This window comes from Topomyia yanbarensis, chromosome 2 (genome assembly GCF_030247195.1).
Source record: "Topomyia yanbarensis strain Yona2022 chromosome 2, ASM3024719v1, whole genome shotgun sequence".
Classification (NCBI taxonomy): Eukaryota; Metazoa; Arthropoda; class Insecta; order Diptera; family Culicidae; genus Topomyia; species Topomyia yanbarensis.
Genome location: NC_080671.1, coordinates 27,018,940 through 27,044,595, shown reverse-complemented (window position 1 = coordinate 27,044,595; position 25,656 = coordinate 27,018,940). Strand labels below are relative to the sequence as shown.

At 36.8% G+C, this 25,656-nt stretch overlaps 1 protein-coding gene across 7 annotated transcripts in view; it reads left to right on the top strand.

Annotated features, from left to right (window-relative positions):
* Nucleotides 1-25,656, top strand: part of LOC131678982 (probable G-protein coupled receptor Mth-like 1) — a 514,068-nt gene that overhangs the window by 18,393 nt on the left and 470,019 nt on the right. For 5 of the 7 annotated variants that reach the window (XR_009303781.1, XM_058959488.1, XM_058959485.1 and 2 more), the window contains exon 2: nt 9,017-10,437. Coding sequence is in view for 6 of the 7 variants with exons in the window: in XM_058959488.1 (XP_058815471.1) it covers nt 9,619-10,437 (819 nt within the window). In the remaining variant the exon portion in view is untranslated. Of the gene's footprint in view, nt 1-8,791; nt 8,895-9,016; nt 10,438-25,656 lie in introns of those variants that run through there. The other 2 variants (XM_058959483.1, XM_058959484.1) reach the window with 2 other exon arrangements.

Here is a 25,656-nt window from a genome sequence, read left to right as displayed (position 1 = left end):
CATTAATTAGATACAATATAATTTCTTCTATTAATTATATTACTTTTTAATATCGCTGATTTTTTTCATTTTAATAATTTAACTGCTTAAAACCAAACAAAATGAAAAATGATAAATAGACAGAAAACATTTTTATTGTGATAAAAATTCTTTATTTTGTTTATATTATTCATTCCATTCATTTTATTGATTTTATTAACTCTCTGTTTATACTGTTATTTATGAACAACATTTTCAAATAGTTTTACTTGAAGGTAGAAAACTGAAAAAATGGTAAGTTCTAGTACACATGTGTTATGTTATATATATACAAATTGAACCATTATAATAAATACGCGTCGATTTCCTGCTTAAATGGAATCGAAAGTTTTACTGTAATGTTACAATCCAATTGATACAAACATTACAGTAAGGCGGGGCTAGTTGATGGAACGATGACCTCGGAACATGTCTGGCACTGTACACGAAATGGGTCATCGGAAAGTCAATTGAGCTAACACCTTCCTAAATCCGTGAACCAAGTTATTTGCATGAATGTTTAAATACATGCAAACATCTTTTTTCTGTAAATCACTACCAGCTAGTGGGAGATAGGAAGGTTAACACACACACACACACACAACATTTTCAAATAGCTTTACTGCCCATGCTCGCAAATCAGTCCCATAAAGATAGAAAACGGGACAAATATGCGTTCATGGGCAGTATAACTTTGGGTTTGGACAAGGTTTCTTCACAAAAAAGTAAAACTAATAATTGTGACAATCACCGTTTATTTGAGCGCTAATAGTTGCAAGAAAGATCCGTAGAACTCAAGTTATTGCAATTGTTTTGATTGGATTTCACTAGAGCAGTGCTGCCAGAGACATTTTCAGTTATCGGTGAAAAATTATATTTTGATATATCTTCGTTTTCTTCAAATATTTTTGAAAACTGATAAATCTTATTAATTTGGACTGCTTTCGGCTACCTTTTCTGCCCAAAACTATTCAAAACTTTGCAGGAGATGTGTATTAAGGATTAGTATGTAAAAATTCAGCAGCTTCTAACACTGCTAGAGAAGCATCTATCTTGATCAAAACAGGTTTTTCGTGTTTCTTTACTCTAACACTTTTAATAAAAACGGCTTTGGAACCCTATAGATGCGACAAAATAATTAGGTATGAAAGAGTTAATTTAATCCATATTATTCATATTAGGGTAAGGTGGGGCAAATCCGACCGTTGGGTAAACCCGACCCCCTCTGTTATCGAAAATCGAAAGCGCTAAGCGAACTAATATCAATGTTGTCGTGTAGAGCATCGAAAATAATTATAATGGTGGTATGACAGCATTTTACTAGTCTACATTGAGATGCTCAAACCTTATTGTTGTTTTCACAACTTTTGATTTGACTACAGGATATTTCCTATTGTTAAAGTGAAAGCATAAAAAGTGTAAGTGGATTTAAATTTTTTGATTAAAGGCCTACAAAGTGCATAGATGAATTTAGTCCAACCTTTTCATCATTTTTTTAATTGCATCGTAATGAAAAATGACGCGGTGGGGAAAATCCGATCTCTAAATAGTAGGGTAAATCCGACCGCTTTTTTGCTAAGAAAATGATTATTTATGAAATTGGAATATATTTTTATTGTTATTTTTTATTATTTTTTCACAATGGTTCATAATTACAAACGAAAGATACAAAAACGTGATGAATATAGTATTCGTCTAGTAATTGCTCCGAGAAAAATGGGAATATCTTTACGTACTACTGCTCGTGATTTGAACATTCCAAGATTGACATAACATAACATTCGTTGATTTATTTTCAATGATAAATCCATATAATTTGGGTAGTATCTATACTAAATCAACCAAAAACATAGGCGGTCGGGTTTACCCCACCATTTTTGAAAACAGCAAAAATGAACGTTTTCGTAAAACACTGGTATCTCAAAGTTTTCCCAAGATAGGAATAAAATACTATACATTGAAGGTTGTCCAGAAGTCTAACCTTTAATTTGGTATAAGAAACGACTTGATCCGATGTAAAATGAGCATTTTACAGCCCAAACCATTTACTAGGTCGGATTTGCCCCACCTTACCCTATTTATTTTATTATTCCAATTTTTTATGGTTTTATTCATATTATTTATTTCGATCATTTTATTAAATGGTTAATTTTTCCCAGTTCACATATTTTATTCAGTTTCTTAATTTTATCAATTCGGTTTTGCCAGTCCTTTATGTTATTGTATGATAGCTTGTTATCCTGAAACAATTTAATTTGCTCTCTTAATTTCATTACGTTTTAATATCGTCTAATTTTAATTTGAGCTAATTTGATTTATTTATTTTATTAATTTGATTTATGTTAATCATTCTATCCATTTTATGAATAACTTTTTTATTTTAAATTTTGTTTTGTTTTATTATTTTTTCTTTAATTTATTCAGTTTATTCGAAGCGTTATTCGTGCATATCTCACATCTAGTTGCTTTTAAATTTAGCGTGTGATCGGCAAGCTAATGAATAATACAACAGTGATATGTGTAAGAAATGTCTCATCTCACTGATAGGTGGATTAAATCGGTTTTTTTTGTAAATCGACTTTAAATTTTTGAAATCAATTTTTTCAGTGTAGGGGTCAATGAAGAATTTTTTCAACATTTTTATTCGAAAATTTGACTAATTTGGCGAAAACCACTCCTACAACATATTTTTGTAGGATTTGTCATTTTTAGACTATAGCTATTTGAAAAAAATTGGTAAAAAAAGTTTGGCCCTTTTCAACAGACAGTCTAGATCATTTTTGGAAAAACAAAGTATGCAAAGTGGCTTTTTGTGACAAAGTCTTCATGTACAGAAAGTTTCATTAAAATCTGAGAGAGTTCTGCCAACTCCGAATACGATTTGGCGCGAAATTCGTCTATTCGAAATTCATAATTTCAGGAATTCGGACGCGGTTTTCGTAAATCGTTCATTTCACGAAATCGTGATCTTTTTTCATGAATTTATGAATGGATGTTTCATCGTGCACTGTTCATCGCCGACTAAAGATTACCATACCACTCAGATGTACTAAATTCCTTCCTGAGGAGAAAAATTGATTTAAAATCTCAGTCAGTCTGGTGCCTTAGTCAAGTACCAAATACTGAAGAGACGAATTCGAAACGACAAAATGCTTGGCTTTCAGATATGCAAAATTTGATCGGTTCGCAGATTTTTTATGTTATTAATGACAATAACAACTACAATAACAAAAATAGCAAGTGCAAAAAGAACAGGATCCGCAATAAGTACAACAATAACAATAATCACAACTACAACCAAAATAGATACAACAACAATAGCAACAAAAACAACAGCTACAAGTCCAATAATACCACCAACAACTTCAATAGAAACAGGCAAAACATAAACAATAACGACCACAACGGAAACAGAAACAACAACATTAACAGCAGTAACAGCAATAACAACAACAATTACAGAATAAGCAACTACAACAACAACTACAACAGAAATAACTACAACCACAACGAAAACAGAAACAGCAGTTACAGCAACAACAACAACAGAAACAGCAATTGCAGTAGAAACAACAATGGTCTTAACAACAATCACCATAACAATCAACATCATTGTTCATCTTGCTCCTGTGAACGTTCGTGTTTTCGCCAATTTTAACGCACTTCTCAGAGGCAGACCAGGACAAGCATGACGCAGCTGGTAACAGTACAATAGTTTTAAACAATATTTTTACGCATAACGAATCACAACCAACTTCTTCGAAAGCCACAGAATTTTAACATGTATGGGTTAAAGCACATATCACTGATGAAATCCACATTTTTGTCTCAGTGTACGTTCCACCGGATCTAGCTTGCAAATCAACATATGAAATTTTCTTTCAAGCAGCTGAAGAAATAATCTCTAATTTTCCTCCAGAATTTAAAGTTCATATTTATGGTGATTTTAATCAGCGCAACTTAGACTTTATTCCTGACTCTGAAAATGAGAGCATTCTTCTTCCTGTCGTTGGTGAAAACGAAACATTACAATATATGTTTGAGAAAATTGCATTGCTAGGACTAAATCAAACAAACCATATAAAAAATCAACACAATCGTTATTTAGATCTGCTATTAACAAACATTAATGAAGATTTCTGTGTTGATGAATCTCATTCTCCCTTATGGAAAAATCAAACGTTTCACACAGCAATAGAATTCTCTATTTTTGTGCACAAGAATCATAATTCCATTGATTGTGACTTCGAGGACGTCTTCGATTATGGAAAAGCAAATTATGAAAATATTAAATATAAATTAAGCAGTGCTAATTGGCAGTGTGTGTGTGTATGTTAACCATCCCAACTCCCACTAGCTGGTAGTGATTTACAGAAAAAAGATGTTTGCATGTATTTTAACATATCCATGCAAATAACTTGGTTCAAGGATTTAGGTAGGTGTTAGCTCAATTGACTTTCCGATGATCCATTTCGTGTACAGCGCCAGACATGTTCCGAGGTCATCGTTCCATCAACCAGCCCCGCCTTACTGTAATGTTTGTATCAAATGGATTATAACATTACAATAAGACTTTCGATTTCTTACATGAGGTAAGAAATCGACGCGTATTTAGTGTATTTATTTGATTTTTGTATATATAAATTAGAATGTCTGTAGAAAAATATACCAGTTTTTCTATTTCCTTCCTCATCTCCTACTTACGCGAGTGACTGATACTTGCTTATCCATTTTTCGTCCCATTCCAAACCTTCTCCAGATATCTTCAAAATCTTCTTTCTCACAGATCAAACAGCCCGAGCAATCCTTTCTCTTTCTCACGTTTGCAAGTACAGCGCAATTTATCAACAACAGTATGCATGCAGCTGATACAGAAGACTCCACTGGCCACGCACGTGGCCTGACCCGAAAAAGGTTTGAAAATGTCGGAAGAAAAAGAAAAACTGACCTGCAGCTTTCCGGATGTGGAACTAAAAAATTGGTGCGACACCTATCGGGCGATAGCTACGGGTGACGCGCTGATAATTTGGAATCGCCACTTTTTTCACCAAGTGACGCCGAAAAATTTTCACTTTTTGGGAAAGATTTATCACTGGGAAAAAACACTTTTTTGTGAGTTTTTGATCTCCACTATTATTATTTACGTTGTTAAAACACTTTTTTCTTCTCCGCGTCGGGAATAGGCGGCCCGTATTGCGGGGGGAGCACTTTTGACACTAATGCTGTGTGGCTTTGAATCACTTTACGCCGGGATGAAAAACTCCTAAAAAATCACTGAATTCCACTTCCGATTTACGAAAACTGTTCACCGAGTCGTTCTTCGTATTTAAAAACACTTTTGTTTGATAATTCGTACCGAAAAACTACGATTTTGGACCGACTAGCGAGGAGCTCCAAAACAGTCGACCGATCGCGGCTAAGGTCCCGAGTTTTATCTTAAGCAGTGCTAATTGGCAGTCCCTTTTAAAGAATTAAGAGAACATTGAATGTGCAGTGGAGATCTTTTATAATATTTTATGGCAAATAATACAGGAGGTAGTTCCACTCACGAAAAAACGACGAAATCATGCATCCAAAAATCCAGTTTGGTTCAACAAGGAAATTATTAATTTGAAAAATCGGAAGCAAAAAGCTCATAAAATTTACAGAAAACACAATAATCAGGATAATTTGGAAAAATACCTTAACATTCGTGACCAACTAACTTTGGCCATTTCTTCGGCACTAACTGTATATAATGCAAAAACTGAAAATGAGATCAAGTCATGCCCAAAAAACTTTTTTAATTACATCGAAACTAAGTTGAATTCATGCAACTTCCCATCAAAAATGTCTTTAGATGGGAAAGAGGGTGAAACTTCAAAAGATATTTGTAATCTGATCAATGATCGTGACTTTGAATATTTTTCTTATTTTCCTGATTATTCAAGGGATGTTGGTGTCAGTCACATTAATGTTCAAGATATCTTGTCTGGTCTCTGGTCTTACGTCACCTTTATTCTGGCTGTTCAATAAAAGATTGGAAAAAATCTTTTTGATTACCTATTTATAAATCGGGTTAAAAATCTGATATTCGCAATTATCGTGGAATTGCCATTCTGTCTTACTTTCCCAAACTTTTTGAATCCATCATAAATAAAACAATTTTCAACCAAGTCAAACAAAAAATAACAAATTCACAACATGGGTTTTTTAAAGGCCGTTCAACTAGTACAAACCTTTTAGAATTTGTTGATTGCTCGTTAAATGCCATGGACAAAGGAAATCATATAGATGCTCTTTACACTGACTTCAGCAAAGCATTCGATAAGCTGGACGTTCCCATGTTAATATTCAAACTTGAAAAATTGGAAATCGAGATGAGACTCCTCAATTGGATTAAGTCGTATTTAACAGATAAAATTCTATGAGATGAAATCTGATATAATTAAAGTTACTTCGGGGGTTCCTCAAGGTTCACACTTAGGACCTCTTCTCTTCATTTTATATGTCAACGACATCTCTCTTATTTTAAAAAAAACATTAAAATTCTCATATATGCGGATGATATGAAGCTATTTTTAGAAATTAGAAATAATAATGACTATAATGTTTTTCACAATGAAACACAAATCTTTTATACATGGTGTTGTAAATGTATACTGGAATTAAATTTTAAAAATGTAATCTCATGACTTTTAGCAGAAAACTAATCACGGCTTCCGTGTCAATTACATTAGGTAATCAAACCGTTCAGAAATGTGATGAAATAAGAGATTTAGGAGTTATCTTAGATAAAGAATTAAAATTTGTGGAACATTACAACACAATTGTTCATAGAGCTAGTAATATGCTTAATTTTATAAAACGCTTCGGATATCACTTTCAAGATCCTTACACAATTAAAACTCTTTACGTAGCATATGTTCGGTCTATTTTAGAATATTATAGTATTGTTTGGTCAGCATTCATAAAAAAACACGAAGTGAGAATTGAGTCAATCCAAAAACAGTTTCTCTTATATGCACTACGCAAGTTAAGATGGACAGTATTCCCTCTTCCATCTTATGAAGCACATTGTATGTTGTTAGATATTCAAACATTGAAAGAACGTCGGGACTATGCTATGATCTCGTTTCTAAACGATATAGTCATGCAGCGTATTGACTCATCTTACATATTGTCAAAATTAAATTTATATGCTCCTACTCGTCAATTACGCAATAGAAATTTGTTCGCGATAGGTCATCACCGTACAGACTATGCTAAATTCGGACCACTAAACCAGATGATGGCTGTGTATAACGAGCATTGTGAAAGTATTGACCTTACCATGCCCCGCACAAGTTTAAAACAGTTAAAACAGTTTTTTAACTCTTTGCGGCATCATAGTACATAGAAATAGTATAAAGGATAGTATATAAGCAATTAATATGTGTATAATGTAGTCTACAATTGATTGACGGTCCGCGCGCGATTATCCAAGAACACACGTGAATATGCGAAAGGCACACGGCTATAGAATGGAATTCATACACGCGAAGTTACATACACATTAGCACACGCGACATACAAACGCACACGCGATCGAACACGTTAACGTACAAATGCTCGAGCTCTTCGCGATGATACACGCGATCGCGAGTCCCTACGCCCTCACATACCTGAACCGTACAATGAATATCACATTCAGAATCACGGCCCGCTACAATTGGCCTAATGCAGTGTTTTAGTGGGCGACATAGCCTGTCTCGTCTGCAAATTGTAGTATGTGATTCTCACGGGGAGCTCTTCCGAGAACCTAACTCTACAGCTCCAGTAGGACAACTCTGGAAAAAATGTAGTCTACAATTGATTGAAGAATAAATAAATAAATATATAAATAAAACTCAAACATCACGAATTATATTAGTTTTGTGCATTATTACCTATATGTAACCATCCGGGCAATTTGATATATGAGTATCAGAAATAATTGATTCAACAAATTCTATAGTCTGTCTTGTCCTTCAGCGTTTTAGAAAAACGTTTAGAAAAAATGACAAGGCATAATTCGATTACGATAATTCGTGAAATAAGATTCCTGACTGATAAGGGTTAGTCATCATTCGCTTATCTCATTCACTCGATGATGAAGCAGTATCAAAGTTTGGGTCGGCCGATGACACCATCATCAAGCATTGAAATGACGTATATATCCCGTCTATTTTCCAATCATCCCATATTTTATTGCAGTTTGAGATTTTAACGAACCGAACCGAGGCAAAGCTTCAAATTGTACGGACTCAAACAGCCAGGAAACGTACCACACAAAGTAGATTTATATCTTCATCGTGCTTTCCACGCTTCAACACCCAAATTCGGGCCAAATTAAAACAAACAACACCCTGGGCCCTCCGAGCTCGGAGCGAGCTTCCTCCTCTCCATTCACACAGAGAGCTTTTGGCTAGTTGTTCACGTCTGTTTGCATTTCGGAGCCTTTTTTGCCGCCCCCGCACTACTACTGGGTCCTTCGGAGCCACCTGGTTCGGGACGATCCGGAAAAGCGCCACTGCGCGTGCACCGGACGGACGGTGGTCGTCGGTAGTGGTTCACTCACCACGATCAGAACGAACGCCTTGCTGTCGGCTTGTTGTGATTGCAGCGAAATTTCGGCGAACGGAACGGAACGGCGAACGACATTAGCCATCATGGCATGTTTGCATATTTGCACGCCAGGAGTAGTTCGCTCTTTCGGCAGTGCATTGGCCCATATAAAATGCAATTATCAGTGCAATCGTCGGTTCTGTCCTAGCACACTAGTCGATCGGTTAACATCTCTTCGGTTGAATAGGGTTTTTTTTTCTCTCTTCACTAGCCGGTAACCGGCGAGGGATTATCTAAGCCGGACGTGTCAGGTCATAAGATCTAGCTAGAGCCGTTTTAATTGGTGCAGAGAATCACAACTTTTCAGCAAGTTAAAATCTTTTCCGAACCGATAATTAATGCTAAACTTTTTTTTATTCTCTTTATCTTCCAGTGGTTTTTTTTATAGTTTGCCGCAAAAGAACTGAACACTGGCTGAAGTCAGGGGATTCGAATGCATGTCCCCTGTATATGGTCAGCTAGACCAGGCTGATTTATGTTGTTTAATTACCGCGCAGGAAACCAGTGCCAACGGCGGCGGGTGGCTTTTGCGGTAGGTGGTACGTGACGTCGGGTTTGCGGTGAGACGCGGGACACTATGCAGCTGGTGGAAACGGAGAAATGCTTCTTTCCGTTTTAGGTATTGAGTATGAATTTAAAAAAAAAGAAGAGAAGCAGTAACCGTGCAGTAGCTAGTGGAAAGTAGGGAAAAAAATCAACAAGTGCTTTATGGTGGTAGAAATTCTGAGATGTTGAGTGTCAAGTGCGCCGCGAAGGAAGTGGAACGAGTGGCGGAAAAGGTTGAAGAGAAGAAAAAAAAGGTGCGTGAAGTGAATTGTTGCAATTAACGCGAGAAGAGTAGAGGGAGAAAAAACGTACGCAACAGTGGAAATTCAAGCGAGACCTTCTGGTTCAGTTCAAGTTGCTTGAACTCGGTCAAGTTCGAGAAAGTGCGGCACGTTATCGCGAAGAGAAAGGAAAAGAAAACGAAGCAAGATGAAAGAGAAAAGGCTGCACTTGTTTGCGGTTAGTGCATTGCCAAAAATGTCTGGCCTACTTTTGGCCGGCACTTTGTTGGTGCTGTTCAGCGTCTCCGTTGGTGCCGCTCAACGACAGCCGGTGTACATCAACAAGTGCTGCCGGGTTGGCGAATACTACGACGATGCACAGCAGCTGTGCGTGGCCGGCGGCATTAAAAAGTGGGTTCCGAAAGTTTTTCTCCCGGCGAAAAATCAAATTTACACCGATGTCGGTAATGCTCCGGTGCACATGAAATTTCTGGAAAACAAACGACCCGAGGGATGTAAGGTTACCGCCTACACAACGGACCAAATCCTGCTCATGGGTAACGGATCTCTGTTTCTGAGCCAAAAACATGCCCTGGTTTCCTCGCCCGAATATTGCGTTGACGAGAAAGTTGCTCTGGTGTGCTCTCGGGATAACGGAATGGATTCCCTGCAGGCACCGGAAAAGACCAGCTCCGTGTGGCGCTGTTGTGGTCCAGCGTTCGCCTACGACAAGGAAAATCAGACCTGTGTCAAACTGGATCAATCGCATGTTAGCTATAGCGCCAGGATCGTATCCTCAGCTCATGTGGATTTGAGTTTCCGTTTTCCGGACTGCAAAGAACATGCCATTGCGGGTATTTTCAATCCGGATAATCTTCAGGAGGATACCGGTTCAGTTACGATCGATTCGGGAAAGATTTTTGCCTCGCATGAGTATTGTCTGGAGCAGGCACTGGACGGGAAGACGGTTTATGTGTTTTCTTGCGTGGAGCACCTGCAGCCGGATTCGGTGCCGATAAAGAATCAGGTAGGATGGTTTATTGTATGGCGATTTGGGTTTCTTTTGGTGGTGCTAGTCAACACACAAATCATAAACAATTACACAAATCTGGATTCATGATAAGTGATATGATCTATGTAACTCTCAGAAGTGTTAACATGTGGTTATTGCTCTGAGCAGCCGGCTGCCGAGAACTTGAGATAAATTTATCATATGTCGAATTAATTTGGAAATGCTAGGTTTGTAAAACAAGGAACTTCAGTTCCGAACAGCCGACAAAACCGTTTAAACAAATCAAACGGCAGGTGAACGATTTTATTATTGCTTGCTTCTTCATTACAGCGAAACACGAGATTCCAAAAACAATACGATATAATGAGAAGCGATTTCTTTTAGTGTCTCTAGAAATTTGTCGATATACCTATGTTAAGGTTTCATAACACAAGTATAATTTATCGTGTATAAACTTGGGAATTATTATTAAATATTAATGACAAATATGTATTGATTTCTTTCTCCGCGAACGATTGATTCTTATATCATCATTCGCGCGCGTTGTTATGCTATTTGAAGTGCATTTCAAACGGTATGAAATAAGGACTACCGACATACCTGAAACGATTAACTTTATGTGTCAGATATACTGAGCGCTTTTTTTTTCGCTAATTACTAGAACAAGATTGGAGACATAAAAAACGAAAAGAAACCGACTTGTCACCTTTTGTGTCAATAATCAAGCTTTAATATTTTTATACTCACGAGGAAATATAGTGAACATGACAATAATATAGTATATGCATTACTCCAAAGTTTATGAAAATACTCAATACAAAGAGTACAAATATTATAATTGATTGATGATTTAATGCAAATTTAAATAAACCAATAAATATGACAATAAAACATTTATTCTTCGTGCTGATATGATTACCGAAAATCGGTAATTGATTTTGAATTGTTCTTGCGATTTGTCAATACTCAACCTTCATACATAATTCAAAAGTCATCATTCACTTAGACAAGATCATGCGTATTCCCCACGCGCATTATATACTCCAGTGGATTACTTTCCTGGTTGGTACGTGTTCCCTTACAATGCCATCAAAGCAAATGTGCAATTCTGAATATAATAAAATTAAAACTACTGCAAACAAAATAAAATAAGATCGTAAAATATTAGTTGCATAGCCAAGGTGATTCATTTTTAAAGTTAGTACTGTCCATAAAATTTTCTATAAAATATTTTGAACTTATAGTTAACGCGTTTTCGAATATATTGAGCACAATGTCCGTTCAAGTTTATATTAGAAATAGGAAAAACTGCCGCTTGATTTTGTGTTCTTTTTTGGATTTCAATCTATTTACATCAATTCCTATCAATTTCTCCCCCTTCAGCTATATTCTTTCGATCCCTCGATGAACCTAAAGTTGCAATCAGTAGTAACTATGGTCGTGGCATCGTGAGTACCGTTACCGAAAATCCCGGGAATACCGACCCATTTTGATACTGAATAAAAATAAGTGCCGATTTGAATGTTTCGTTTTCCACTCGTCAGTAACTGACACCAACTTGCTGCCAGTTAGACGATGTAGACGAATTTCGCGCCAACTCGAGCAAATGTTGGCAGCACCTCAGATGTTAATGAAAAATGCCACAAAAAGCCACTTTAAATACTTTGTTTTTCCAAAAATGATCTAGTCTGTCTTTTGAAAAGGGTCAAATATTTTTTTACCATTTTTTGTCAAATGATTTTCACAAAATTAGTTAAATTTTTTAATAAAAATATTAGAAATTTTTCATTGACTCCTACACTGAAAAAATCGATTTTAAAAATTTAAAGTTGATTTACAAAAAAACTCATCTTTGATTGGGAGGAAATTTTGTTCCAAGATAGGTAATTATGTTCCCTACCTACCGTCAAAAATTCAAGTTGGGCGCTTTCAAGGAAAAAAACGCTTTTAATCCACCTAACAGTGTGATGAGACATTTCTTATAACTTTTATCACTCTCTTCGGATATTATATCGTTTGAGAACATTTAGAACTTGATGTTTCGCGATGTTTTTGATAACACATACTACATGGGATAGTGGCAGGACTTAGAGAATCGCTCAAATCAGCATAGGACAACATCAGTGCTAGAAATCTCAAACCAAATCAATGGGAAAGCGAAAAAATGGCCCATAAAATAGACATTCCAACGAATTATTGTTAATGCTCTGTTAATAAAATATCTAAATTGTGGTGGGAAACTGAATTTTCCTAAAGGGGTTATTTATTTATCATTCGCATGTATGAAAAAACCCTTATGTTTACATTTGTGAGTATCGCCCTTTTCACAAAAAAAACGTTGAAATGAAATCGCAGCTCCTGATATCACGCTATCTCTGAAGTGCATGCGTGCATAGTTCCAAATTTTACTTCGACATCGACTTTTCTAAAGGTGACTTCCCAGTAGTATCCTTGATTTGAATTATTATCGCTAATCCTAATGCCAAAGAACAAATAAAAACCTCTCGAAAACGAACCGTTTGGGGAAATCATCATCATTACTGGAATTTTCATTTTCACGAAACTTTTCGATAGCCTTCCGTCACTTGCGTTAATGCACTGGGTGCACAGTGCTCCGAAAATCTAGCGAAATCGTCTTAGGGCACCAGCGGGTCTAATTCAGAGCTATCTGCGCGGCGAGTTAAATCTGTAAAGAACACTAAAAATTATTTTCTATTCCATAATTTTCAGTTCAGCAATTCGAGAGATCGTGTTCACCGCAAGCCATGAAAAATAGACTACGTTGTGAAGCGATGGTCACTATTTATTAAAAAATCACGGTTAAATAAAAAATTAAACTATTAAAAAAATTCAAATAGTTTATAATTTTCACAAACTTATTAGGAAAAATTGTTTAATAAGCTTTCGTAATATTGTGTAGGAAAAAAGCTGAAAATTTCAGTATCTTCTCTATCTGCAACATATAAACCCTTAAGTATACCAATTAATTAGTATACGAATTGGAATAGGTTCGCCAAATTTTGGAAGAAGTCTATAAAATAACCCCTTGAAAGCTACCTAAAAATTTTTGTAGTTCGATGCAATAAAAAAATCATATTTGGCAATTCATATTTGGCTGATACAATTGGGGTTGTCAATGTATTATAATAGATATTCAGCATTCGAAGAAGTTTCTTGTAAACGAGTGTAGAACGACTTTGTTTCTACTTACTTGAAGTCAGCGGTGTAGCCAGAAATTCGGTTTGGTGGGGGTTTGGTGAAAATCGATCTTACTGTCCAAACGGCATAATTCCGAAACCGTAATTTTTGAAGTTTTAAAATTATGCAGAATTATTTTCCAGAAAATAGTAACAAGGTTCGTGTCTTTAGCGAATTTGGTGAGACTTTCAGGAATCAGGAATATTAACCTGAGAAAATTCACCATAAATATTTCTTGGACGATATACCGTCAAAATTATTTTATCAAATGATGCGCTGTTTAACGTTTGTAAAACTCATCGAAGATACTAAACCTCCGGAATTGGCGGTTTCAAAATGATGTTATTTTGACCTTAAGTTACTGTTTTAAAACATTTGACCTATACATACAATTGGTCATACAACAAAAATCAAATGCTCATCAAAATCGATCAGAACCTGCGAGAGTCGAATGGAAATCGTCATTTTTCATAAATTTCTCTCTACATTCGGAAAGTGTTATCCTCGTTATTAATCATATTACGTTTTCGTCTCAACTCGACGCATTCCCAAAATAAAAACCTGTTTTAATCCATCTAGTGGTGCAATTGTGCTTGTCTCATTTGTCCAGACTACGATTCCATGGCTGGTTATGTTCAATACAAAGGTGGAAGTGAATATTACATGTTCAGTACGATTTGCACATACATACAATGGATCGACAGCCACGATCTTGAGAAACTATGTGATACTGAAACACCGCTTGAAACCAGCGGTGGATCATGGAGAAAGATCCGGGAGGTCCAGATCCGGCCGAAAATTTTCAACTTGTTAAGAAATTTGAAACTAGTTTTAATTTTAAAGTAGCAACCCCTCACTGCATACTCCCTCCGGGCCGGTATGATTGACGATTTTTAGAGTGATTGCATAACCTTTCTATATGAGAAAGACAAAAATGTACCAAAGTCCAAAAAAAGTCAATTTTTGTCAAACATCTCAATGTTTCATGCATTTTAAAGTCATTTGGCATCAAAAATACAAATTTGATTTTGAAAATTTTTCATTTCAGTTTATATGGGAATTTGCTGTGTGATTGCACTCTTCAACTCGTAACTCCGGAACCGGAAGTCCAACCAATGAAAAATTCAATAGCAGCCGATGGGAAGGTTGTTCATTTGAGACTAACTTTGTGCAAATCGGTCCAGCCATCTCTGAGAAACAGAGGTCACATTTTTTCCACATACACACATACATACACACACAGACATTTTCCGATCTCGACGAACTCAGTCGATTGGCATATGACACTCGGCCCTCCGGGTCGGGATTAGATTGACGAGTTTTAGAGTGAATGAGAAAGGCAAGAACATTTTTAGCAAATGTTGAAAGTTATGCATTTTTTTTGGTGAGCAGTTCTATGTTTCATAGACATTAAATCAATTTTAACTTCTCTTCCTATTAAATAAAGACCCTTATTACAGTACATCTCTACAAAAACGAGATCAATTTGAAAATAAATCTGAGGACTATGATTGATTGCAGAACTCTGTAATTTTCTATTGGAATGTTTTCAGGCAGGAATTTGATATTGATGCTATTAGACAACTGTGAAATCAAGATCAGTTACATATCAGAACCCCATTTCGACAATTTATCAAAAGTCCTCATGATGTTTACAACAACAGGTTATCAATCTACGGATCAGATAATTGTTATTGTAATATTGAATTAAATCAGTCTGCATCAATAAATTTTCAACTTCAATCCAATATTTTTTTGGGTGTGGTGGTGGGGGGGGGGGGGGTGGGGAGCGTTGTATGGTGTTAAACCCCAAAACCTTCTCTGGGCTACGCCATTGCTTGGAGTTATTTATTTCGCTTTTCATTTTCCGATATGTTTCAGATCGATCCGATGGTCATTAGTTAGAAAAATTGCAGTCAGAAGGTTCGCACAAATGAACATTTTTGCACTGATAAGTTATCAAGTTCCTTCCAGACAACTTGGAAGTGTTCGGTGATTATTTCTAGCGGTTGTAGACAGAAAAATGAAATACAAAGTTCGATTTGTCGTAATAATGTTTGGCTTATTTCAATGGATTATTTCTATATTGAACAATAAATAGGCGACAAAGAGTAATCCACAAACAACAAGCCATAACTTTTAAAGTATTCAAAATAGATATTTGAAGTCTTCAGTAAAGTTATTCGCAAAAGTAAGAGCTACAAATTTGTAGAAGGCATCATTTCGATATAATCACTTCCAAGAAAATTTGTGAAAATATCTCACTCATAGGGGGATCAATCAGCAAAAGCACAATACCAAAAGAAAGGGCATATTGCCTCCATTAAATTCTCCGAAGATACTATTGACCTAAAATAAACCGTTTTGGCGTTAATAATAGATTACATGTTTTTGGTCATATTTCTGGCAATGGGAAATGATAAAAATCTTTCGTCCGCATTTAATGTTAAATATCTCTTTTGATAATAGTCCGATTTCAACAATCTATAGCTTGTTCGAAAGGTATTCGTTAAAGCTGTCTAAAAACATATAAATTGTTAATCTATATTGTCAATTTCGGCAGATAATTCAAAAAAACTGCAAAGAACGCCATTTTTACGCATTCAAACATTCATATCTTGGAAACTAAACATCAGAATCAAAAACAAATTAATATCGTTCATACTGTTTTTTAGTTCTTTCATTTAAAATTGGTTTGGATAAGATCGGTTCAGCCATTGCTGAGAAACACGAATGAGAATTTGTCCGTTACATACACACACACAGACACACACACACACAGACATTGTCCCAAATCGTCGAGCTGAGTAGATTGGTATATAAGACTCGGTCCTCCGGGCCTCGGAAAAAATCTTGAAAGTTTGAGCGAATTCTATACATTTCTTTTATAAGAAATGTAAAAAGTTGTTTGAAATAAGCTTTTCCTTGCGCAAACTGAATTTTTTTAATGTATTTTTATCGAAAACTAAACCAATAAATGTTAAAAATCATCTCAGAATCCAATTACCCAACTGCTAGTTGCCTGGTACATGCAAAAAGTATCAGTAACGAGTAACAAACTTGAATGAAGACTGGAGTACTGGAAGACTGCAGTTCAGTTGGTCATCTTAAAAATGATAAATTTTATGAAACAATTGACAAATTTTTCTGTAATTTATTTTATGTCTGATGGAGCTGAAGCACAATACAAAAATAAGAAAAACTTCACAAGTTTGTGGAGATTCCAGTCAAAATATGAATTAAGCGCAGAATGGCATTGTTTGCAACATCCGTGTTTCGTGTTCCACTCGTCAGTAACTGACACCAACTTGCTGCCAGTTAGACGATATATCCAAACTACCAGCAAAATTGGCGCCAGTTAGACACTAAATACAAACGGTTCACACAACCAGTGTGAACGCCGCAAACAGTTGACTGATACCGAGTGATGTCTCGGTTAGCCAAGCTCTGGGTAGCTGACGACTGTAGGGAAGCATGAGAGCCAAACGCCTGCGAGTATGCAATATTTTTTCCCAAAGGAAAAAAATGGATAAATCAATTAGCACACGAGGACCTAACATACAAAAGTTGGATTTGATTGTTTCGTGTTTCACTTGTCAGTAACTGACATTAAGTTTGTGGCAGTTACTGAAGAGTGGAACTTGAAACATTTAAATCCAACTTTTCTAAGTTAAGTATTGTGCCCTCATGTGCAAATTAGTTTGTCTAAAGTTTTTCCTTGGGAATTTTTTTTCATAAGTGGCATGGCGAGAATTAAAAGGTCATCGTTTCTAGAAATCTATCCGGTAATAACATGATTCCTAAAAACAGAGTGATGAATAGAATGGCGTACTATAAGTACACGAAAAATCACTAGAGTAAAATTGTTGTTATTTGTCTCCGGTTCTCCAATCCATACTGAGCACTCACAATTGAAGGGGTACTCAGGAACGATATGCAATTTATATGGGAGATATTGTGAAACGAATAACTACAACGATCTTGAATTGAATTTCAGAGAATTTACAATGAGCGAAAAATTACGGAAAACATATTTTTTAGAGCACTTCATAAAAAAATAAAAAATCGGATTAGTTCTCGTTATTCGCTATGTGCCGACATAATTAGTTTGTGGCCGAAGTCGCCTCTGTGTTCGGTTCGCTATTTTATCTTTATACATAAAAGAACGAACACCGGTTTACTAACAAATCATCTTGTTTTGGGTCTCAAATAGCTTCGTGTGGACGCAAATATTTTCCCGATGCGAAAGAAGATCTTCGCGCGCAACGGTAAGTCGCGCCTGTGGGATCGGACAGACTATCACTATTTATTTTTTTACTGTTTACATGTTTTAACAAATTAATCCATTATTGCCCAACTTATTTTTCATGCGCAGCACAAATTGAGTTTTCCGGGTTGAAAAAAATTAAGTGGTTGTTCAAATGAAAGTTTTTTTTGTAAAGTAGCTGATAGAATAAGGAACAACTGGTGTAAATTTCAGAATGATCAGTAAATTTGTTCCTGAGATATCGTGAACGCCGCAAAGGAATTTAAAAAAAAGAAAATTCCGAGATAATTGAGTTCAACGGTCAGTGCAGCGAGCCAACGGTCCCACGTATCGAACACTACGCACCGACTTGGACCGGTAGAGGTCTATAATTAGCTGTAACTCAAGTTATAGTGCTCCGATCTTGACAAAATATTGAGAGAATTTTCCTTAACGAATGTATTTCTAAAATATCTAATTTTAAAAAAATAACTTTTCTCTTGCCACGTCAGAGACTTCTTGGCAAATTTAGAAATTTACTTATTTCGGCAATTTTTTGGAGCAGCAAACTTAGACTTTGCGCCAGTTGTCTGAAGTCGACCTTGATGCAAGTTCCATCTTGCCCGATGCAACACGTTTTGGTGAGTGAAGCTTTCGCAATGGCATTTGGCTTCTCGTTTCGATTTGGTGTAGTCCAGAACGTTGCATGGTTTTTTTTGCCATACTGAAAAGTTGCAATTTATGGCGACAACACGGAAGTGCGAGAGTAATAACTGTATAAACTGATCGGTCTAGGCATACAAAATTAATCAATTTTATAACTTCAAGAAAAGATCCTTAAAGAATTAAAATGTTCTAGATGACACTCTGCAGAAATACACTGGAAACTAGCCGGGGGGTTGCAAATTAAATTTGTTCGATCCAAGTTGACAACTTCCGGTTGAGCATTATTCTTGATAACCCCAATTTGGGATTTTTTGAAAAGGGCTTGAGAAGCAGTTGAAGAAAATTGATGTTCAGCGTTTTTTAGAAATCCAAAATGGCGACTTCCGCTTGGATAATATTCTCGTTAATAAATAATATTCGTCTTTTTAGAACGAGCTTGACGAGTAGATGACGGAAATCGATGAGTGACGTCACTTTGAGGCCACGATAGTATCGTCCGGTTGAGAAAAACTTTCTAGATCCGCGTCACTAATCACTGTACCTATATCTACTCTATAATTATCCGATTTGGAAAATATTTTATAGGCTAAAGGTTTTATATATTTTTGAGGTTATAGAGATATCTTAACCGGAATTTGCCATCTTGGAATTCAAAATGACTCCCGGTATCGATTTCCGTCAACGTACTCGTCAACCCCATTCCGAAAATGCCGATATTGTTGAGGTTATAGAAAATTTATCTAGAACAGAAGTCGGCTACTTGAATTTCAAAATGGCTTCAAACACCAATTGCCGTCATCTACTCGCCATCCTTATTCCGCAAATACCTTTTACTACTTTTATCACAGTTAGCTAACAATATGTATAGTTTATACAAGTTCATACTGTACTATATGTATTCAAACATTTTTTACGAATTTGGTTCGTAAGAAAGAGTTCATTTTTTCGTATTTTCGTAAAAAAGTTCCGTGAATCCAATATGACGTAAAAAAGAGTTTGTAAATAGAGGTTTCAGTGTAGTAAAAAAAATAAAAATCTAGCAATGAATCTCGTTTGTCCGATTCTGCAAAATCAGGAAGATTCCAGATTAATATGGACACTGATAGCGTGTCGCAACAGCATCGTTGGATTTTGCTACTAAACGTCGGTTAGGTAACTGTGTTTGATCTAAAGTTTTCAGAGACTCAGCCGATGTGGAAATTGGTAAATGTAATGCAAATCCATTCCAAACTACGCCTGTCTTATGTAGACTTTGTATGATATGTCCGAAGTGTATTTAACAATGCACTGTTTTTGTTAGTATTAAATTGTCGACATAGTGAGGACCCTGAGGAAAAACTTCAGAATTTTTTACCCGATGATAGGCCCGTAGGTAACCGGGCAATCTGAAATACTCATGCCTGTGACATATTCCGAATGATTTTGACACTTTCAAATATGTTGGTATGGGGACCTTATCCATTTTTAGACCCAATTAAATGGGACCTCATCCGTGCATCTGATTCTCAAAAACCTAAAATTTATGTAACTTGTCTCACTTCGGGGATTCTATTGCTATGAATTTCAATGGCCTCCTAGCAAGAGTCAATAATCTCGAATTACATCAGATGTCTGCTTCTTATCGTTATGGGATCATCGGATTCGATTTGCTCTCGGAATTGTCATGCCGGAAAATGTTCCCGTGCGATCTTGAAAGAGCTAATCATGTTGGTCCGAAAGCCATTATCAGTTACAATTTATTTCGTTTCACTGAATCGTACGCTGCTTAGAAATCCAGTTTCCCAACTGCTAGTTGCCTGGTACATGCAAAAAGTATCAGTAACGAGTAACAAACTTGAATGAAGACTGGAGTACTGGAAGACTGGAGGACTGGAAAACTGGAAGATTGGATGACTGGAAAACTGGAAGACTGGATGACTGTAAGACTGCAGTTCAATTGGTCATCTTAAAAATGATAAATTGTTTGAAACAATTGACAAACTTTTCTAAAATTTATTTTATGTCTAATGGTGCAGCAGCATAATACAAAAATAAGAAAAACTTCGCAAGCTTGTGTACATTCCAGTCACAGTATGAAGTAAGCACAGAATGGCGGTTTTTGCAACTTCCGTGTTTCGTATTCTACTCGTCAGTAACTGATACCAACTTGCTGCCAGTTAGACGATATATCCAAACTGCCAGCAAAATTGGCGCCAGTTAGACACTAAATACAAACGGTTCACACAACCAGTGTGAACGCCGCCAGTGTGCTTAGAAATCCACAAACAGGTGATTAGTTCGTAATTTCCATTAAACTCGGATTTCGTGACATTATTTTCCTATTGAAGACTACGGCGCTACTGCAAAAGATGCTTTACTTAAATCCAGCCAGGTTCTCATAGGAGCACTCTAGTCTATTGTAGGGGGAAGTGGGGCGATTCGAACCGCTGGCCAATTCGGACCCCAGCTGTTTCTCAGCTATGGTAATATTATGAAAAACGTATATATCATTTTCGCCACGAAAATGTCTTATAGCTCTGTTCTGTCTCACAAAATATTGCGATTCTCAGTTTTCGTGTCCGTGCGCTAGGAGCGAATGTAACTTCGGAGCGCTTTTTTTTTTAAATGTGTAAGCCGAAAACAAGATTCTTGTTGCAACAACAATTAATTAAATCAAGTACATTATCGTGATTTTGGATCTACCGGATAATATCTTTCTATTAAATTCTCTTTAAGGCAAGACTATCAACTATTACTTAGGCCAAAATAGGAATTCATTTCTATTGCAAGAAATCGAAAAGAAATGGGTGGTCCGAATTGGAACAGGGTTGGGGTAATTCGGACCTTCCATGTCCGTTTGCCCAAAACCGTTTATTCACAATACGCTAAAAGGTCGGATAAAGGCGCCTTAGAAAAAAATGTGCGCAATTGATCAGGCTTTTAGAACAAAAAATATTTATTTGTGATTCGGTTGACACGTTTCAGTTCTATAGCTCAGTATCCCCTAACTAGGTCCGAATTGGCCCAGTTCCCCTATACATAAAACGAACATTATTCAGCCGTGACGGATTCGCGTGTCTTCCATCCGCCACATAAGATCCTTCCTAGGGGTCTTTACTGTTATCGGCGAATCTTGTTTCTGTTGTTTGATATTTAGACCAAACGCTTACTCCTGCCTGCTTCGTACCAATCAGAATGGTTTGGATAATTTCGTGGTGTGCTTTGATAGGCAGTCTACGTAAAAGTGTGTGTATAGTTGCAGTAACACCTCCATGTCGAGCGTTTGATGCGGTAGATAAACAGGCATTCTGTGGTTCGTACGATTTTGGGTTTGAGCTATTTAGAATTTTTTTTATTCCTGATACTTACAGACTAACAACTTGAGATTTCATTTTGTTGCGTTGTGCACCTTCAGTCTATTTGCGATATAACGGTCCTCGAATCGACTTGACGTGCGACTGAGTCGAAGAGGATAGAGTGGTGTGCTGTCGAATGGATTGTTGAAATTGTGTGATGCTGGACTATGACAGCGTCAATGAGAGGCGAGGTCATAACCATCAGAACTAGTAGAGACTGCCCTTAAGGAGGAGTGCTGTCACACCTTCCATGGTTCCTGGTAGTAGAAAGTCTTCTCGGCGAACTGAAAGCGTTGATTGTAGCGGAGATATCGACGATGGTTTTAGTTTGCCTTCCCACCATGTAGGGAAGACGTTGATTTTCCCTAACCATGAGTTGACGATGTTTTCTGATTATCCATAAAGCATCTATCATGTTGCAACAATACCTGGAGCACTCGAAGAATACATCACTCGATTTTGTACCCAATTGTAAGCCTTTTCTTTTAGGAACATTTTAAACCAGATGATGTTCTCTTTGATCCACAAATAGCTGTAGTACAACTGTAGATGACTAAGAAATGAGTTGTTGGGATTTTCAGCTTTATCTGAAATATTCTCGGTATCGGATCCCTGGCATATTTTGCACGTCTAACCAGGAACAGTCTTGATGGCGATGACTGGTACGTTCACGACAATACCAACTGCTGCTCTAGAGGAACTGGAGCCCCAAATGGTTACTTGGGATGAGTATACACTTGCTCCCAGTGACCTTACACTCACATGTAGTTTTCCTTTTAAAACTTTCAATGTCAGAATTCCTCCTCGGGAGGTACGGCTGTCTAGCTGGATGGAACGACAACTTGAAGAATATGTAGTTTGTTACATAGGCGGTTCTTCGTTGGAGGGCCGAGTCGGTGCTGATGTCTATTGTCGTGAAATGAGGTTAGACCAATCTCATTCGCTTGATAGATGCTGTACCGTATTCTAAGCAGAAATCTTTGCGATTCTATGTGGCGTACAATCGGTACGTCAACTGGGAATTCGCGGTAAAACAACTATTTTTGCTCTGACAGTCAGGTTGTCCTGACTCAGTTCGACAGATTCGAGATCCAAATTAGTAATCGCATGTCGAACTCAAATCGAAGAACTTAGCATTTTAAATGCTATCTACCTTCTATGTTTACCCGGTAATTCCGCTATTACTGGAAATGAATGAGTGGACGAATTGGCTAGAGCTGGCGCTGCGACTGACTTCTTTGGTCCAGATCCAGAACCACTCGATAAGTTGGATTAAGCACATGATTCTCTCTTAGGCTTCATCCAAACAAAAAGGCGTGGATTAAAAATTTGCGTTCATACAAAGACTGCCGAGTGTGACTTCGAAAATGTCAAAGAATTTGCTGCATTTTTCCAAGTACAATTGTATTATTCTAGCCACGGCACTGACTGGTCATTGCAAATTCATCCCATAGCTGCTATTCAGCGTGCTGAGTATTATACGTGTGATCTTTGTGAATCCGATTACGGAACTTCATATCATTTGATATGTAACTGCTCTGCAGTAATGTAATAGCGTATCCGGATTTTTGGTTCTCCATACATAGCTGAACTTATGCACAGAGAGCCGAAACTCAATGATAGTATATTGTTCCTAACCAAGTGTGATAAACAGCTATAGTTTGAGACGAATTTGAATGACAATATTCCTCGGGGGCTCAAGTGTCTTATATTCTTTTGGGAGTGAAGAACATAGCTCCAAAAACTTGATATCCACGCATGAACTTGAAAGAAAACGAAATTCAATTCATGCCCGGCGCGATGAATGAAATGTTTGGTTCGTTTCCCTCGTCATTCGTTCTCCCGACACAGCGCATTCAGGTTCGGATATGTTCGGTTTCAGAATTTTGTTTCTATGTTAGCTCTGAGGAGGATTATTGAGCAAAAGTGCACCAGATATAGATTACGCAGTTCACTTATGCTCGAAAATGTAGAAGATGCCAACTTCTGCCTTCAAACTTTCCACATAATAACAAATAAATGCTTTGGTTGATGAAAGAATTTATGTTTCCTCTGCATTCAAACATTCGATTCTGCATAAAATTTCAGTCAGTTGGAAAGTTAATGAATGAGGGAGGCGGTGAATCTGAACGTTGGTTTCGGTAAATACAAGCAGAAATAGGCATTCGATTTTGAATTTTTTGCAGCACTGGCGAAGAATACTTCCGTATTGTCCATGTTCTCTGTGTCATTATTTTCTTTATCCGTAACCTTAACACTTCCGTAATCCTTCCCATTAGGAAATGATGAGAAGACAAATCAGGACAAGGCACAAACCTCCGATCAACATGGGGGACGTGCTATTTGAGAATGTACGCTACTGCTTCCTGATTCCTGAAGCGCACTATATCGATGATGTGTAGCCGTTGCAAGCATTAGGCTCCTAGCTTAATTTTTCTAGTTTGTAGCGTTTTCGAAACAGCTGTCGCGCTGTTTTTCTCTGTGACTATTACAGTGATAGTCTCAAGGTCGTGCTACCACGCTGCATTCGGATTATTTCTAGTTGGTTGCCCTTCGTTTACACTTTGAGTCGACAGATGCTGTGTTTGAATATTTAGGTTTTCTTATACTGGATCGGTGATTCCGTGCATTATTGTGTGAGACCTGCACATATAGTACCTAGGAACAATTGTTGGATGGGTTGCTCGCATTTATACTTGGTATTCTTTGTTTGCTGTAAATTGGCTCCTCGCTTCTACCACCTATCGAGTTCAATACAGGGTAGTGAACTCTACAACGGTACCCACCATGCAAGGGATGGATTCTTGCTGGCTCCTGCCTCTTCTGCTTTGTCAGCATATTCCAAAAATGTCATTCGAAGTGTCTCATTCGTGCGGCTACTAAATCCAAAATGGTAACTGCTAAGTCAGTACTCCTTCTATAATAGATATAGATTTAGCAGCCTACTGATTACCGACGTAACTTAAGCAACAAAATAATTATGTCGGCACACAGGTGAACCAACGTCGCTTATGAAAGATTACAAAAAGATCTCAATTTATGCTAGTTGGGACTACTTTCAAATTTACTACAATACGAGAATCAAACTTCGTACGCCACCTTGTTAGCAGGGATATTTTGAAACGATTGAAATGTTACATATATTAAAATAATACATGTATTCTTTATTAAATGTTTTGCATAGTACCGAGCATACCGATGGCATCCAGTATCTCTATTTCGATACCAAAAATGGGACGGCATTTTCGCGACTTTCTGTATCGGTGTTACCGGTACCACAGTTCTAACTACGTATCAGCAGCTAAAGATCAGAGTTGACATCGGTTCTCGAAAAAAAATATTTTGTAAATTTTTATATAGGAAGAGACTTTCGAAATAAAAGGCCCATCATCTTGAAAAAAAAATCGTATAACCGAGGCTTGAATGGGAAATTGAGATGAGTTCAGAGAGGGATAGCAATCGTCCGGCAGGATGTTTCTAAAGGGTATCTATAACCATGACAGTGTGCGCATGACCAAACAACATGCTTGTTGTTGTGATCATATGTGCTGTTGATACAACATTTATCTCATGAACAGGTTTGAAGTAATTCCAAATGTACATTTTAAATATACTGATAGTTTTCAATTGATATTTTTTTAAACAATTAGTCAGCAACTATTGCATGGGAAATGTTTTCTTGTATAATTAGAGGAGAACTAAGATAGAATACAATAAACAATGAATAATACTATTTTCCAAGAAACACGAAAATCTTGCAACATATTAAGGACAATAATCCTGTCGCCA